General features: G+C 39.9%; 1 protein-coding gene across 2 annotated transcripts in view; it reads left to right on the top strand.

Annotated features, from left to right (window-relative positions):
- Gyg1 (glycogenin 1) overlaps nt 1-18094 on the top strand; it is a 30592-nt gene extending 12498 nt beyond the window's left edge. The window contains exons 5-8 of one of the 2 annotated variants that reach the window (XM_036191056.1): nt 1655-1781; nt 14695-14914; nt 16973-17023; nt 17277-18094. In XM_036191056.1, the coding sequence (XP_036046949.1) occupies nt 1655-1781; nt 14695-14914; nt 16973-17023; nt 17277-17450 (572 nt within the window). In that variant the 3' untranslated portion in view covers nt 17451-18094. The remainder of the gene's footprint in view (nt 1-1654; nt 1782-14694; nt 14915-16972; nt 17024-17276) is intronic. The other variant, XM_036191057.1, reaches the window with a different exon arrangement.
- Nucleotides 18095-18344: the final 250 nt, after the last annotated feature.

Here is an 18344-nt window from a genome sequence, read left to right as displayed (position 1 = left end):
CGCACAAACATGTAACACACACATACACACACCACACACACACACACACACACACATGCACACACACACACACACACACAGCCCATGCATCTTCTTGCATCACACACACATTCTGCATGTCGCCCCCTCCCCACACATACTCCTTGTATTTTCTGAACTCTCAGAGGCTAAAATAGTAAACTCAGAGGAAGATTGTGTTTTGAGATGGTTTTCCTTACCTGTTTATTTAGGTCAGGTTCTTGGCTTTTTAGATTTTTGTTTGTTTGTTTGTCTCCCCTGTTTTGTATTTACTTGTTTTTGAGACCAGGTCTCACTCTATAGCCTAGACTGTGCTGGAATTCACTTTCTGGCCCAGACAGGCAGACATTAAACGCATAGCAATCCTTCCAGCTTAGCTTCCCCAGTTGGGGAACTATAGGCAACAGGCTGGGATTCTAGGCAAAAGCTACCATGCCTACTTATTTTCCTTTAAAATGAATGGCCATGTCCAGTTCGGCCTGGAGGTCTGAACAGGTACTTTACTATGTCGTGGCTTACCTTAGCCACAGCCGTGACTGGATACTACTTGTCCAGAGACCAGGCCAGCAACACGTCCCTGATGGTTCGTCACCATGCTGGCTAAAGGCAGTCACAATTATACAGCAAAATACCTGTTCAGCCCTTGGGGCTCGTGGACTTCTTCATGCCTTTCTTGGAAAGTGAGGCCACTCTTTCAAAAGGGAAATCACCCAGGAATAAGGAGCTGGAAGTTGGAGGCTCAAAAGACAACTCCTTATTCTAGCTTTCTAGCTTTTGCCTTTTGCTTCTTCTTTTTTTCCCCTTTTCTTTAATCTTAGGTATAAAATCTCATCTGAAAACTGATATGCTGTGATTCTTCTGGTTCCATGGAACTATTTACTATCCCAGAACCCTTCACTTAATCTACTTCCATGTCTTTCTGTAGCCTCATGTTCCTGACTGCCTCTGTGCTGAGTGTGTGTTTATTTCTGCCCTATCGAGCTCTTCATCTGCTGCTCATCTCTCCTATATTTGCCAATTACTCCCCAGTAGACCTCAGATCTTAGCTCAAGCACAGAGTCCCTATGGAAACCTTCTCTGAACCATATTCATGTATCCATATAACACTTGTCTCCCTCCCCCCCCAAAAAAAAAACAGTGTTTCTCTGTGTAGCAGCTCTGGCTGTCCTGGAATTCACTCGGTAGACCAGGCTGGCCTTGAACTCATGGAGATCCTCCTGCCTCTGCCTCCCAAGTGCTGGGATCAAAGGCGTGTGCCACCACCTCCCAGCAAGACCTGTCCTTTTTTTCTTCTCTGCCCTTACTCCCATCTGTGATCATTTTTGTTAACTTTGACTTGCTAATATCAGTATCTGTTATGCCACTACTTGTGAAGATAAGGACCATATATCTTATTCACATTGGCTCCATAGTACCTAGTACAATGGGTAGTATAGTAGCTGTTCCTTAATTATTTGTTGAAAATAAATCAGAAAATAGCCATTTACCCCCAAAATATCCTAAAGTATATGACTTGGAATTTATTATTTAAAACAAAATTACTATTTTAAGTTTTTCATATATTTCTATAAAATCCCTAAACTGCCTTAGAGGTTTATAAACTATAATCTCTTTCTGTTTGTGTGTTTTCTTTCAGGTGGGGACCAGGGTCTACTAAATACATATTTTAGTGGCTGGGCAACAACAGATATCAGGAAACACCTGCCATTTGTGTATAACCTGAGCAGCATTTCAATATACTCCTACCTCCCGGCGTTTAAAGTGTAAGTGCAAACAGCTTAACTTTTGGTTATGGTGAAGGCAGGAGAGTGGGCTTTTACTCCGTCATCTTTTGGGGGAAAATAATAGTTGGGTGCTTCGAGGAAAGCTTGCTCTTGTAAGAAACATGGCTGTAGTCTTGAGAGGCTTGATATTACCCACTCCTTTATACTTGAAGCAGCCCAGAGACATTTTGCTACCTTCTGGAACAGGGTTCCTCTCTGTTCTGGGTTGGAACACAGAACATGGAGTTCACAAACAAGGTGCAAACCCACCCTCTGCACCATACTAGCTGCTGAGCTGTGATCTTCCTTCCCCCCTCCTTTTTCCCCTTCTCTTTTTTCACAAAGAGGATGTTAACAGTCCTCTCCATGGTTTTTGTGGGGACTTAGAACAGGCAGCAGTGTGCTGTTGTGGTTGAGAGGGGACTTTGCAACTGACTGCACTCAGCTCACATCCTAAAATTGCCACTTAACAGTTACTGATGCTGGGCTGGAGCCAGTGTCTTCATGAAGTTATTGTGAGTATTGAGAGCTGTAAGGCATTAGGAGTCTGGTCTGCACTTAGCACTAAACGAAAGGTCCTTTGTACCACCTGATTGCAGTGTTTATCAAACTGTGAAAGCCTGAAACCTGTTCTTTAGCTTCTGACTCATCTTTGTTGAAATGAGAAGATGATTCAGACTTCTTGAACTAGGGCCTAGCTGTCAGGGTGATTCCAAGTTATAGATATAAGTGAGGCTCTTTTGAGAGTTGAACTAGTCTCTCCCATCCTTGTGTGGCATGGGCATTCCTGAGTGTGCAGGACAAAAGAGCTTTTAGCCCTCATGTCTCATTATCCAACACCTCTCTGTACATCTTGCACCACAGTAATGAGCATGTCTGGATTTTTATGTCAGGAATTTTTCCTTTTCAGTGATTTTTTTGGGGCAGACTCTGTGACCATCCCCAGATAAGAATTATGAGTATTTTGTGTTTTTTCCCCTCACTATTTCCTTGGCATATCTCTGAAAAACTGTCAATTTTTTCCTCCTTCTACAGTAAGACAAGCAAACTCTTAATACAGAAATATACGACTATTCTGAGTAAAGCAAATAGAATAGGATGACATCACCAAGAACATAAATGTTATTTTTACTCCTCAGTCTTTGAGCTTGTAAAATACAATCTGTAATGTATGCAGTTGTGGGCCTGTTTTTTTTTTTTTTTTTCCCCCGAGACAGGGTTTCTCTGTGTAGCTTTGCACCTTTCCTGGATCTCACTCAGTAGACCAGGCTGGCCTCAAACTCACAAAGATCTGCCTGCCTCTGCCTCCCGAGTGCTGGGATTAAAAGTGTGTGCCACCACCGCCTAGCGGGGCCTGGTTTATTTTAATCCTTATTGACTCATAACGAGTCCTGCTATTTGATCAGCTTGGCTCCCTAGAGCTGAATTTGTCTACAGTAGAGCAGTTGCTATAATCCAGCTGGTTAAATGAGTGTTATAAGCAAAACCATGTGAGAGCAAAGAATTTTTAATGGCATGATCAGTGTTCTGGGTTCTGCAGTGAACAGGTGTTTTGGAATGAACATCACGGGAAAGCATGAATCTGCTGTCGTCCATTTAGCTCCAGTTCCTGAACACAATGAACTTAGTGTTCATGAAGCTTCTATTTCCCTGAGGCTTAGTTTAACATGCTTTCCATCTTACTTGCCAATATCAGACACATCCCACCTTTCTGGGACAGCTTGGTTTGCTTGAGTACTACTTGCGTTTTTTAACACAGAAGCAGGGAGATCAACCTTAGTGCTGGGGAAGAAGAAGAAGAAGGACTTCTTTGCTAGAGCTTTGGTACTTATCTCCTAAGAACCCCACTGTTCCATGTGCTCTGAGTGAATTTCCCAAACAAAGTTTGAGATCTATATGGTCATAATGGCCAGGGTGGTTTCCTCCTCCTGGTGTAGTGGATGTTGTTGGCTCTGGCAAGATCCTTGATTTTTTTGCCATTTCTGTAGAGTGTATGGCACATTGAGAAAATCAGGAACAGTCATCCAGTGGTCAGCTTGCAGGCTGACAGGAGTTTATGCTACTATAGGGTAGCTTGCCCTCAGCCAGCTCTTCATTTCTGTGATATGACTGATCAAAGCCAGACCTTATCTCTTCTGACTGCTGCCTATTGGAGAATATTGAAACCAAATTCAGGAGCTCATTTTCTCTTCCATCTGCCAGAAAATGTTTTTAGTTTTCTCCAGAGACCTAACTTCATAGACATGTCCCTCTATTTCCTTACATTGGGAAAGGGATGACAAGATGTAGGTAGTTCATTTCTTCTATGTTTTAAGTTAAAATGTATCAATATCAGAATCATTTTTTAGGCTTAATCAGCCTATCATAAATACCTGGGCCACCATAGCTTTCTACAGAGAAGCCTGTAAATTTGTAGCCTGGGTTCAGAATGGCCTGGTGGTCTGCAGGGTTGAGTAGCTCTGGTACATGCTGCCTCCCATGGGTGACCACGGGTAATGGCAGTTGGAGGAGAGACTAAGGAATGGTTTAAACCAAGGGGTTTCATTGGAAATAATGGTGATTTTTGTCTCAAAACTTCACATAACTATTTGCTAAGATGTCTCCAAAACCTTTAGTTGTTCCAACTGTTTGGCAGAGAAGCCATTTGAAAGTAGACTGTTCACACAAATGCATGTACACCTATGTACACACACATGCACTATGGAAATATATAATGCAGACTTTGCATGTGCACACACACACACACACACACACACACACATTTAAAAATGTGTACTATTACATATAGTTTCAACTCAGATGGCCTCATGGGAATGAACATGTATTTGAGCCATGGAGTAGTAAGCCTTAATGCCTTTCTGAATATCATCTGGGTAGAACAAAACAAAGGAAAAGACTTAGTAGTTTTATCACTATTTGTATTACACCCTTGTCTCAGGTTCACCCCAGGACTGTGTTCACCACAACTGTAACATTCCCTCTCTGTTTCTTTTTACATTCCCACATCTTCACTTGAAATCCCAAAATGTTACTTGTGTCATATCTCCTGCTGTTTACTGATTTACTTCATATTAAGTGTGCAGAGCTTCTTGACATGTCCTGAGTGCTGAAGAACCAAGAGGTGGCTGCAGATACCTCGATCCTCTTTTCTAGGTGTGGGTAATACACGTTGGACTTCAGGAGTCCTATTTCTCAATGTGACCTAATCTCTAAGTGTTTATCCCTGTTGGGTATTCTGTCCCTAATCTTACTGCTGCCTGCTCTGCTATCACCTGAGTCTTCATCAACAGGAGAAAGTTTCCGTATCAAACTCAACTCACCCTTTACTTGTTAGGTTTTGTTTGTTGTATATTTTTTAATGCTATTGTTCTTGAAAGCAAACATCAGGATCCTGTACATGCTAGGCAAACACTCTATTGCTATTGCCACAGTCTTTAGGCTCCCAAGTCAGCTTGGAGAAACATTGTTGGTGATAGGCAAAAAGTAGTGAAAGAAATGAGATCCCACAGGCAGAACCTTGGTTGAAAATTGACATTTGAATTGGAGAGGGGCTCATGGAAGGAGAAAAAAGGAGAGTGAGTAGAAGACAAGTCTTTCTTAAAGATCTTGAACTCTCAGTCTTCATATTTTATTTGTCCCATATGTATCTTTCATTTGTATTATGCAGAATTTTATTAAATTTTGTTGTTGTTATTTAAAAATTAGGAGTTGACTCCTAGCACCACAATATAAAAATTAAGGAATTTCACTAAGCTTCAAGCTTCTTCTGAAAATAGTATTTGGTGGGATATGTCAAATATGATCATTGGAATAGATAGAATGCAAATGCTTCATTTCTTAAGGTAGGAAGATCTTTGGGGATAGGTATTGGAGGTATGAAGTTTGGAGGTGTGTATTAATATCTTAGCGAAACTGTAAAATAGATAAACAGATATAAAATGATTCCCCCAACCCTGAATGAGATATTTATACTGCCCCTTTACAGCTCATGGGACATTGCAAAAGAAGTGCTGAAAAATAGGGAAAGCTTATGCAGTCCCATCTTCTAGATGTGACACAGCACTGTATTCATGAACCTGTAACAGCTATGGCTTCTTGCATTGGGCCTACATAAGACAGGCCCTGAAAAGTGTCATCCAGGGATAGGGAAAAGGCTCCTGGGGCCTTATGCCTTACTGCGGAACTATTGGCTACTAAGAGATTTTTGAAGAGGGAGCTATTGTCCTTGGTTATGCACTTAATGTTGAGCTGATAGGCTAGCTCCAAACTTAAAATCACAAAGATGGTCCTGATCAAACTCAGTAGGTTGCCCACAAACATAACAAAATCCATGAATATTTTGTAGGGAATTTATAGGGAAGGGGGTAATGTTCCAGGGAGGGAGAGAAATAAGAGACAGTGCGGGTGAGAGCAATCAGAAGGCCGTATGTACATCTATGAAACTGTCAAAAGTAAATTTAATTATAAACAAGTCAGGAGATAGGTCTGAATATGACAAAACTATTAGAGCTGCCAGCACATAAAATTTTTTTGGCTACAACATAAGATGATATAACCAATGGAGTGGTAATTGGTAGAAGAATCCTGAAGACTGAGCCTGAGGAGAAGGGGTAAGAAGCTTAGAACAGAAGGATATAAGGAGACACAGGAAGTAGTGCTATTGTAGAAAGCCTCAAAATGAAAATGTTTCCAGGAGAAAGGAACACCTCATGTATGTGAAGTGCTGTTGTAGATGAAATGACAACTTAGGTATGGTACTGGATATAGAATGTAAAGGTCACTGGTGACTTCAGCAAGTATATGTGTAGTAGAGTGGTGGAGGAGAGATCCTAGCTGAAGTGAGCCTAAGAGAATGGAGGTTGTAAATGTACACAGCTTTCCTAGATACCTGCTTTGAACAGGAACAAAAAGGGGAGAGCAGTTGAGTGGGGAAAGTATTACAGTGATTTTTTTTTTTTTAAAGAGAGCAGATATCACAACATATTTCTAGCAATAGGAATGGCATGTGGTGGGATGTCATTAATAATCCAGAGAACTGAGGAGAGAGCTAGGAATGATGTCTGTGAGTGGATGAACAGGAAGGGATCTAATGTCCACATGGAGAGGTTGTGCTCAAAGAGGAGCCGAGACATTTATTTCATCCTCAAAAACATGAGGGAAATGGGTGTGTATGTGGATTGGCAGGTGGGATGCAAGCTCCAGTCAGCTGGTAGAGGCAGAGAAAAACATGCTGTCCCAGGAGAGTCTACCTCTTGACATTCTGAGATTTTTGTGGAGAAATGCTGGCCTGACAGGCAATGTAGCTGACTAGGATCAGTCAAAGCTATGTTCTGACTTCAAGAACTCTATCAAGAGGGTTTACTTGCAAGGCGAGGAAAAATTGTTTGTAGCTATGTCTGAGGATGGGATAGGAATGCTTCTGTGTTTCACATCCCTACTTCACTCTGTGTACCACTCCTCTTCAGGATTAACTATACTTCATGTACACTCGAGTTTGTGACTTTAAAAAAAAAAAAAAAAAAAAAAAAAAAAAAACTTGTACTAGGTCAAGCTGGCCCTGAACTCACTATGTAGCCCATGCTGGCCTCAAACAGTCCTTACCTCAGCTTCTCACTCCAAGTGCTGGGATTCCAGGCATGAGCCATCATGTCCGGCTCCTGACTTAAACTGTGGATGGCTGTGAGAAGTGCATTTTGGTGAGAAGGGGAGGTATTCATCACTAGTAAGGAAGAACTATTGTGTAGCTTTCTCCACATGTGTGAATCTGAACAGGCATGTGAGTGAGTGACGATCAGAGAGCATGAGCCATTTTGGAGTGGGCAAGAGAATGCCTGGTGTGTTTGGCGTGTTTCTAGAGGAGCACCACAGAAGTACTTCTTTCTCTTTCTTAGTATTTCATAGAACACTGCATGTAAAAAGTTCAAATTTGCTGCTGGTGTACCCTCCTGTTTTAGTTCCTTTGTTCTAAACAGGCCTGTAGCCTCATCCGTGTTACCAACTACTGAACTAGCCATATATTGTCCATCTGATCTTTCGGTAACATCAGGTCACAGGGATTATTTCAACAGCTAACATAAGCACTATTGTTGCTGGCTTGGGTTCAAACTATGTCTTGTGATCTGGATGACTCTTTAGAGATTCTATCAAGTTAAAATTAGAATACTTATTTTAAGAAATGTATGCAAGCTGATACAAATCCCCTTACTGGGTCAGAATAAATGGCTCTTGATAAGTTAAAGACAATTGTACCAAAATTCTTTTTTTTTTAATTCCTGGCTGATGATTTTGTGGATAAACCTAGGGTATGTCAGGAAAACTACTAGTTATTCCTGTCATAAGCTGGAGTCAACTAAGTGTTGTGTTCTCACAGCAACATGCCCCTTTCCTAGCCACTGCTTATTTTTCTTTCTGCGAGATGGTTTACACTTTACCCACTTGCTGCCTTTGGTGGGGAAAATACAACAGCAGAGGTAACCCTGATTTGCATGATTATAAACTGTGTACCCACATTTATATTTAGGCTGAAATTATTTGTTCATTTATTTGTTTGCATGTTTGCAGTGCTAAGGCTTAAGCCCAGAACCACATCATGCCAGGCAAGTGTCCTACTGAATGAAATTTCCATACCCATGAAAGTCTTGAAAGACAAAGTATTTTCTTTTTACTTATGACCTTACTCTTATTTCATTTTGATATGATTCTTTTGGATTTTTACAAATGACCAAAGGATGGGAAATGATTTTTAAGTCATTCCCCCATGACCATAATGTACATGTGAAAAATTATCTGAAACTTGTATCCAGATGAATTGAAACCCTGGATACAAAAACCAGACCAGTGTTTGAGACCTTTTGCTCATACAAGACTATCAGATAAATCCTTTAGCCTCCTTGGCTATTCTGCTATTCAGCTTGCATACTGTAATATAGGTGAAGGATCATCTAAACTTTTGTGGCCAGTGGGGGACCCAGGCAGTACTCCTCATACCAAGATAGTCCTACATGACATCCAAGAACGTTCTCTACTATGACTACTTTACATAAAACTGCCAAGTTTGTTTTCATTTCCATTCCCGAGCTGCAGTTTGTGTCCCACTTAGCACTGTCTTCTTGCCCCTCTACCTCCATCATCCTTCAGGAGCCTTTGGGCTGAACCAGACCACCTGTGTTTGGTGACCAACACAGGCACCATCTCTAACATGTTTTCTTTCTCTTGCTCTCCACTACTATCCATTTCTGTAACTTTTATGTATGTGGCAGTTCATCTAACTGCTAAAGTATGTAAGAGTCCTTATTCCTTACAGCCTGGCTACAGCCTCAACTGAAGCCATAAGCAGAAGATACTGCCTGATCTCTGTGAGCCACTGCATCTTTTTCCTTCTGTGCTTGTTTTCTGCTTCCACACCCCTCAGTCTTTAGAAGCTGTTTCTTGTCTTCCCTTAAATAATCTGCCCCAATTAGTATTTATTTTAGGAAAGCTACTCAAATCCTACATTTTGTTTGGTTCTGTTGCAGAAATCCGGGGTCATTGTGCCAAGCTTTTTCTACAATCCTGTTCATCTTCTTATATGTAAGAAATTCTATACCCCAGGTCAGAAAGGGCAATTTCATCCACACTGCAGACTCCTTAGAGCAATGGTTTTCAATCTGTGGGCCAAGACTCCCTTGGAGGGTTGCAGGACATTTTCACAGGGTCCCATATCAGATATCCTGCATATCAGATGTTTGTGATGTATATATAACAGTACCAAAATTACAGTTATGAAGTAGCAATGAAAATAATGTTATGGTTGGTGGTCACCACAACATGAGGATTAAAGGGTCTCAACATTAGAAAGGTTCAGAACCACTGCCTTAGAATCTTAGCATCTACTTCAAACAAGCTTATTAAGAAATTAAGGGTTGGGGATTTAGCTCAGTGGTAGAGTGCTTGCCTAGCAAGCGCAAGGCCCTGGGTTCAATCCTCAGCGCCCCCCCCCCCCAAAAAAAAAAAGAATTTAGGACTGCTTTGTCTATAAAACAACTATCCACTGGATTCAGATTTTTTGTTTGTTTGTTTTGTTTTGTTTTGTTTTGTTTTCCCTCTCTTAGGGTAGAATATGTAAAGAGATTTAGAAGGAAGAGGGTCCTTGGGGTCCTTTCTTATTACAAAACGTAATAGTAATTTAGCTAATGAGTATTGGAAACATGGATTCATGTTTCACTGCACCACAGTGAAACGTAGGCCTATGGCTATCTCCAAATGCCATTGCTGTTGAAATTTTTTTTTGTTGGTTTTTTGAGACAGGGTTTCTCTGTGTAGCTTTGAGCCTTTCCTGGAACTCACTCTGTAGACCAGGCTGGGCTCAAACTCAAAGAGATTCACTTGGCTCTGCCTCCCAAGTAATTTTAATTAAAACTGGGATTAAAGGCATGTGCCTGGCTGAAATTTAAGAGGAAGACCATGGGCTCCAGCATGAATTCAGGGAGGTTGTGGAGAGGGCCTGAAACTTAAATGCACATTCTTGCCAACAGCAGAGGACAGTCTGTGAGGATGGGTTGGATCATTATGTCCTTTTCCCACATGTAGCCTGAAGTCCCACTTTATAGACTGAGGTACAGGAGAGCAGCTGGGGATGCCTTAGATTGATGCCTAGCACAATCTATACGTGGGTCTCTGTAGACCTAAGATACACCATCTACTTCTTGTTCTTATTTTTCCTTTCTCCTCAAACTTTGTATAAACTTTGTCCTTATAAGAACAGTCTTCAGACTGTTGGTGTTAAGTAATTTCTCTACTAAGTTACTTCTATTGCAGAATCCTTGACTATGCTAGACATATTCCTTTTTCTACTTAGAGTGGCTGTCCATAGGTGGAGAATAACAAATTAATAAACAGTGCCCTGTAATACTGAGAATCTTATAGAACAGCTTGTCCTGATAAAGAGCATTGGCCCTGAGGCCAGATGGCCTGGGTTAATCACAGACTGTTTAGTCACTAGCCACGCAATTGATCCTTGACAATTTCTTTAACTTTAAGCCTTGGTTTCCTTATATAGTTATTTTAGAGATTAAATGAGGTATATAATGCAAATGCTAAACAGATTCTAGCATATGTACTTCAAAAATGTGTCAGCTGACTCCTGGTAGCTTACATCTGTGAACTGTCAGGGCAGTAGATTAGAAAGGATAGTTACTGCCTAATGTTCCCATATATTTTAATTATCTTTGCTATCATGTTATAACAGTATGGCATTTATATGATGTATGGGCTAATGAAAATGTAAATATCAGTATGTAGGTTGAAGTTTAGTGGCTGGCTAAGACAGGAAAATAAGTGCTATGGCTTCAAGCAGGGAAGTTGCATCAGGAGTGGTGAATTATGAGACCTGTGCTTCTTTACATGCATTTTCTTGTATGATTTCTACTGTGAGGATGAGACTGTGCCTGTCACCACCTCTGCAACACACACACACACACACACACACACACACACACACACACACACACACACCAGATCTCTGAGACAGAATCCCTCACTATCACTGAAACATTTGCAAATGATTACTTGAATCCTGCCTATCTTTCTCAGGCCTTGTCCCTATCCTTACTTTCCTCTTTTGAAAAGGCCACCTGTACTGCCTTGGAACTCCCATAGTCCTTAATGTCAGTATGGCCCTGGTGGCTCTGACTTGCTTCTTTACACTCATTATTTTTATGTGACCCATTTTCATGCATGGACAAAAGCTTCTTGTAGACATACACCAAACACAGTAGCCTGAGATATAATACTTAACTTATTTAGGGCCTTAAGATTTCTATCCATTTAAGTATAGAGGATGGGCAGCATGGATGGGATGGAATGAAGGGGAGGAAAGAAAAAGACCCTATGTATAAAATAAAAAGCTGGGATATCATGAGTCTGTTTTCACAAGAAACATGAGGCCCACTAAGGAAACTTGAGGAGGAGCTTTGTCAGGTTTACTTTTTTTCCATGATCACAGGATAGTTAAGCTCTAGCCTTAGACAAAACTGTCCATCTCTGACACTTAATAGTTATATGACCTTGAACAGCCCAGTCTCTTTTAGCTTCAACTACTACATTAATTAAAGCCTACCCAATAAGATTATTATTCCCAACCATGCCCTTACAAAATCTAGATGTGTCCCAAACATTACAAAATACAATTGGGAGGTAGGAAATGTTACCCAAATAGTCCACGTTATTTTAGCTGTACATCTCAGTCAAATATGTTGGATACATATAGGATAAATCCACTAACTTTTGAACTATGAACAAGTATATAGGACTTGTATCCCAGTTTCTGGCTATGATTGGTGGTACATGCATCCGCTTTCTAACTGCTGAAATTCAGTAAAGATACCTGGATGCAATCTGTATAAGCTTGAAGTCACAACCTACTGTCTTGAACTTCTGTCCTCCAACACTGACTGTAGTGCCTTCTTCCCTCTGAATTCCCAAGCACTCAGCATTCTCATTTCCCTTGTGATGCTTCTTGTTATTGCCTTTATGATTTTATTTTAACTTTGAGACAGGTTCTCACTAAATAATTTAACCTGGACTTGAACTCATTGTATAGTGTAAGTAGACCTTGAATTCTAAATTAATCTTCCTTGTTCTCTCAAGCAGCCAGGACTACCTTCCTGTACAAATAAGCTCAGATAGTTGCTGAAATTCATCACCATCTTTTTTATGCTTCTATAGCTTGAAATCCGAGTTGTACTTTTTTTAAAAATTAGATTTATTCATTTTATTTGTGTTTTGACAGCATGTATGTATGTGTATCACATGCATGTTTGGTGTCTGAGGAGTCACAGGAGGACGTAAGATACCCTGAAACTGTAATTACAGATGGTTGTGAACTACCATCTGGGTGCTGGGAATTGAACACAGGTCCCCTGCAAGGAGCAACAAGTGCTCTTAACCACTGAGTCATCTCTCCAGCACCTATTGTCTGTTTTTAAATTCACAGATTTCCTTCATGTAACAGGAAACTTAAAGAGTCTTATTAATAAAACTCAAACCCGAGGCCAGTTATTGGGGTGAATGCTGGAAGATCAGAGAAGCAGAACAAACCACAGCTATCTCACCTTGCTAGTTCCTCAGGTGATCCTGTTTCCTCAGGCTGGAAGCTTCTGAGTCCACATGAATCTCAGCTGAACTGTGTTGCTCCAAAGCCTGATCGCTTAACCAACCAAATGCTTAACTAACTACATGCTTTACTCCTCTAGTTCCTGGTCCTCACGCCTTATATACCTTTCTCTTTCTGCCCCAACTCCCTGGGATTAAAGGTTGGGTTTCTGGGATTAAAGGCATGGGTCACCATGCTTAGCTGTTTCTAAAGTAGCCTTGAACTCAGAGATCCGGCTAGCTCTGCCTCCCAAGTGCTGGGATTAAAGGCGTGCACCACCACCGCCCAGCTTCTGTTATGGCTTACTCTTCCCATTTTCTAGCCACCATTTTTTGGCTTTGTTCTAGTGGCTGTCTGTTCTCTGACCCCAGATATGTTTATTTCGGGGAACACACAATATTTCAGGGAACACAATACCCACCACACCTTCAAGCCAATAAAAGACCAGGCTTAGCTCTTATGCATTTAAAGGTATAATTTTTTTGTGAAATTTGGTATGTATTATGAAAAATTACATGTCAAAAGTGGGCATTGTGAGGCTGCAGATATGGCTCAGCTGGTAAAGTGTCTACTGTGCAGGCAATGAGATCATGAGTTTGGATTTCCAACACCCACATAAAAAGCCATGTGTGGATTACAGCCCAACTGTCTCAAAAGTCAAGGAAAACAATTAAGAAAGATACTGAATGTTGCCTTCTAGCCTCTGCACATACACACATGCATATGCACATACATCACTTCATACATATATATAACATGCAAGCTAAAGTGGGTTTTAATTTTACTTTGTGTGTGTGTGTGTGTGTGTGTAGGTAGGTAGGTAGGTAGGTTTGTACAAGTGAGTGCAGTGTCCTCAGAAGCCAGAAGAGGCACTTAGACCCCATGAAACTGTAGTGGTTGTGGGTTACCCAGTGTGGGTGCTGGGAACTGAACTCAGGTCCTCTGTAAGAGCAGTACATGCTTTTAACCTCTAAGTCATCTCACCAGCCCCAACCCACCACTCAAGAAACATCACAACATAGCAGTATGACTTTAGAGAATAATGTACTATATATTTTTAAATGATAGAAGGATTTTCACCAAAAGGATATGATACTTCAGGAAATGGATGCGTACACTGATCTAATTTTGCAACAAGTACATATATCAAAACACTACATTGCCCTACAAGCATTTATTACTTAACATTTTGGCAGGTCAGAAGAGAGGCTGTCATCCATTCCTAGTTGAAATTGGAGCCAGGCCACAGATTGGGTAAAGATAGTTTATGTTTCCAGTTCTTCTGTAACCAGCAGGCTACAGACAATATGGTTCTGCTGGCAGGAGTTTTTACTTCTCAGAGAGGGTAAACATAAGCAAGTTCACAAGGCAATCACATTTCTATCTTCCATTGACCAAAATTAAATCATATGACCATGTTTAGTATGAGGTAGGAAGTACACTCTTTCTGTGAAGGAAGGAGAGAATGCACATTTACTGTTCAATAACTTCACCTAACATGGGTATGGCCTGCTTCTACTTTGACTAGAAGCAATGCAGTTGTGACATTGTGATGTCAGCCACTACACAAATACATCTCTTTAGGATGTGTGTCTAAGAGCTTAGCTCCTGGGAAGTAGAACATGAACATTTTCAAAGTGTCTCCCGTTCTTACAGTAGAGTAGTTTTCTTTCCAACAGCAGGATAGAAGGTGCACAACTGAGGCTACACACAGAAAAAGGTGCTGATGCTCTCTATTACTACTCAGAATCTACTCACCCTTTCTACCTGTTCACTTGGCAGGTTTGGTGGAAATGCCAAAGTTGTGCACTTCTTGGGACGAATCAAGCCATGGAATTACAATTACAGTCCCCAAACAAAAAGTGTCCAATGTGAATGTCAAGACCCAACTGTGAGTCATCCAGAATTTCTGAACCTGTGGTGGGACATCTTCACCACCAGTGTTTTACCCCTGCTCCAACACTATGGCCTTGTCAAAGATACCTGCTCCTATCTAATGATGGTAGGTTCAGTTTGCTTTCACTTTTATTTCAGGAAATACAGTGCTGTACTTTCAAAACTTGATGTATCGATAGAATTCAGCAATTTGTACTATTATTTTAAATAGAGGTAGGATGGTGTGGGGAAAAGCTATGGCCATTTTAGAGCTGGGAAATGACAACACAGAAAAGCAAAAGTAGATTGTATGGCAAATTTCAATAAATATCTTTTCGGAATTCTTCTGTATACCCATATATTGTAATTATAGAATTCTTGGCCCACTGGTCATTAAAAATGATGGTGAGATGATTCCTAATACTACAAATCTATACAAGAAAAGAGAGCCTAGGCATGTTGCCTAGTAAGGAAATGCTTACATAGTATATGAAAGCCCTACCTTCCATCTCCAGCCCTGGGAGAGGTGGGGAAATGCCACATTTATGGCTTAGAAACCTCCAACCTCTAAATATGTCTTTTATTAGCCATCTGCTTAGAAAAATGAACTTTAATGTGAAAATTACAATAATAGGAATACATAATACATAATAAGTACTGTAGGAATATTCTGATTTCCTGTTTTATTCTCCTTAGATCTTGAAATGATCCCTTTGTGAGAGGGACATGACACAGTAAATTTTATAACAACACCTTCATTAGCATGTTTTCTGATTTTAAAGGTACTTTTCTGAGTTTTGTTCTTCATGATGAATTGGAAGAAGATGAAGAATGTTATTTTACACATTAAGATACAAAAAAAACCCCTAATGAATAAATGATGAGGTAGTATCCAATATAATCATGAGAAAGGGAGAAGTAAATAGCATATTCTTAATAGTACTGTATCATAATACCTATTCACAGCAGTGGCTAGCAACACAGTAAGTCCTTCATTGCTTAGTCCATTCAAGTAAGTAGTTATTGTTAATATCCCCTCTTTGTAGATAAATTATACGATTTAGAGAAGTCATGAAATTTTATTCATGTAAAAAGTTACAGTAACTTCTAGGACTCAAACCCATCTGAAAGACTATAATCTTTATGAAAGTTTATCTCTAGAGCTAATAATTAAGTATAGCATTTGAGGGCAGAAGAAGGAAGAATTTTCTTAATTAAATAATCTATTTGGTTAGCTCCATACCAAGCTTGACCTTAGGGACATGTCTCTTAAAGACATTCACTGTCAACTCAACTTCCTATATTGTAGAGAATGATAAGCGACCATGTCTTTAATACCTGTGTATTTGCAAGTAGAAGGCAAAGGCAAGGCAGATCTGATGTCCATATGTTCTTGCTTTGCCTGCACTCTGACGTTACTGTGCCTAAACTCCTTGGAGCTTCAGAACATTTACATACATGGATTAACGGTTGTTCACATATCAGCAAAAACCCTGTGCCTAAACTCCTTAGAGTTTAAGTACATTTAAATATTCATCTATAATTTTACACATCAACAAAAACCCTTTACTTAAACTTTTGGGATTTTCAATATATTTACACACAGTTGTAACATTTATTACAGTAAACCAAGCATAAAAAAAAAAAATTGTTCCACCATTTTTTTCTGTTATCAGCATTTTTTAAAATTTTGTTCTTCTTCAGTAAGATTTCCAGTACTAACTCAGCATAGAGCTTTTGAATGGCAGCACTGCTGTCTTTTATGGTATACTTGATTACCTAGCCATATGCAATGAGAATCTAATTTAAGGTAGAGTAGATTTGCTGCATGTCCCATTCTTTCCACAATACAAGAGCCAAGAAAAGGTGAAGATGGGAAACAAAAACAGTTGTCTAAAACCAAGCAAATTATCAGAAGCTGAAAGAATAGATACTACTTGCAATCCAAATGAAAGCCTGAACAGGAAAATTTGGTACAGCTTCAAAAACTTAGCTTTCCTTCATAAAAACAATGACTTGAGTGTGCACTGTCTCTCTCTGGGTAAGTTCTCTGTGAAGCACAGTATCTGAGGAATCATTTTGTTTAAGTTCTCAACCTTTCCAAGCCCACATGGATCAAGAATTTATCATGAGATTTGTGTTCCCTTGTCCGTCCATCTTACACTTTCTACTGAACTGTTTGCAGCTTTCAGACTTGGTCTATACACTGGCTTTCTCTTGTGGCTTCTGTAGAAAGGTATGAAGAACTTAAACATTAACCCTAATTACTTTGTTCTCCCAATGTTTTCACTGAGTCAAGAAGTCTTCATTTTTTTTCAGGGGAAAAAATCATACGGCCCTTGTATTCTTGTCTTTTTGTTTGTTTCATGTAATGCTTTTCAGTTTTTGCATGATGACTCATTTTGGATTTTCTCATGTTCTGTTTATTGATTATTTAAGCTCATCAGAACTTCAGCTCTTAAGGTGCCTCTGGTGACTCTTTCTTCTAGGAACATGTTTCAGGAGCTTTGTCACACCTGTCCATTGGGGAGGCCCCAGCTACACCACAGCCTTCTATGTCCTCAGAAGAAAGGAAGGAGCGGTGGGAACAGGGCCAGGCTGATTACATGGGAGCAGATTCTTTTGAAAACATCAAGAAAAAACTTGACACTTATCTACAATAGAAGCACTGCCATTTCCCTGTGGACACATCCACGCCTTAGGCATATTTCTGATACTTAGTATGTGAAGCTGTTTGAAAAGTCTGTTACAGTTGTTAGAGGCTTTCACTAAACCTCATCAGATGAGGGTTTGGCCAGAACAAAAGGTGAGAACTAGTCAGACATTATAAATTAGCAATTCTGTTATATGGATAAGTGCTCTGTTTAACCCTAAACTTTTTCAGAAACTCTTAATTTTTCAATTGCCAACATGTGTGGTAAAGGAAAGCCAACATTAAGCTACTGAGATGGTTCCCTCAAGTGGTGCAGAACTTGACTCTCCATCTATCTCACTTTAAAATAAGATATGACATTGTCCCATATTTGTTTGTTGTACCCTTCGCTGGACTTGCAATTTAGAATTGCCCAAAGACTGTCAGAGAGTTAATTCCATTTCCAGGCTAGCAGCCTTAATTAACACTGTTAGGTGACTCATAAGCCTACCAGCTAGTGTTAGTTCACCAGTTTTCTATGCACCATGAAGGCAGCATGCAGACTTACTTTTTTTTTTTTTTTTTTTTTAGTTCTGTCTACTTGAAAATTGCAGTGTGCTCTGATGGTTACCTGTGGTAGCACCGTATGTAACAAATAAAGACTTATTGACATATCTTGGTTGTTTAAGTACTTCTCTACCTCACCCTTGGGGAAAAATCATTCAGTAATTTTTCAAAATCTCTGCAATTGGTTTCAAAAATATAAACCTTCACACTGGTATATGCTTTAAAAATTATCTAAGACATTTAAATCTAATCTCAAGTGATTGTGACAGATCTGATCAGTAGAGAAAATGAGATAAAAGGTACCTAGTCTATCATACATTACATCCTTGGTGAGTATTCAGATTGTTTGACTCTTGAA

The sequence above is a fragment of the Onychomys torridus genome, chromosome 6 (assembly GCF_903995425.1).
Source record: "Onychomys torridus chromosome 6, mOncTor1.1, whole genome shotgun sequence".
Lineage (NCBI taxonomy): Eukaryota > Metazoa > Chordata > Mammalia > Rodentia > Cricetidae > Onychomys > Onychomys torridus.
The sequence above is the reverse complement of the archived record's forward strand: the minus strand, read 5'-3'. Positions and strand labels throughout refer to the sequence as shown.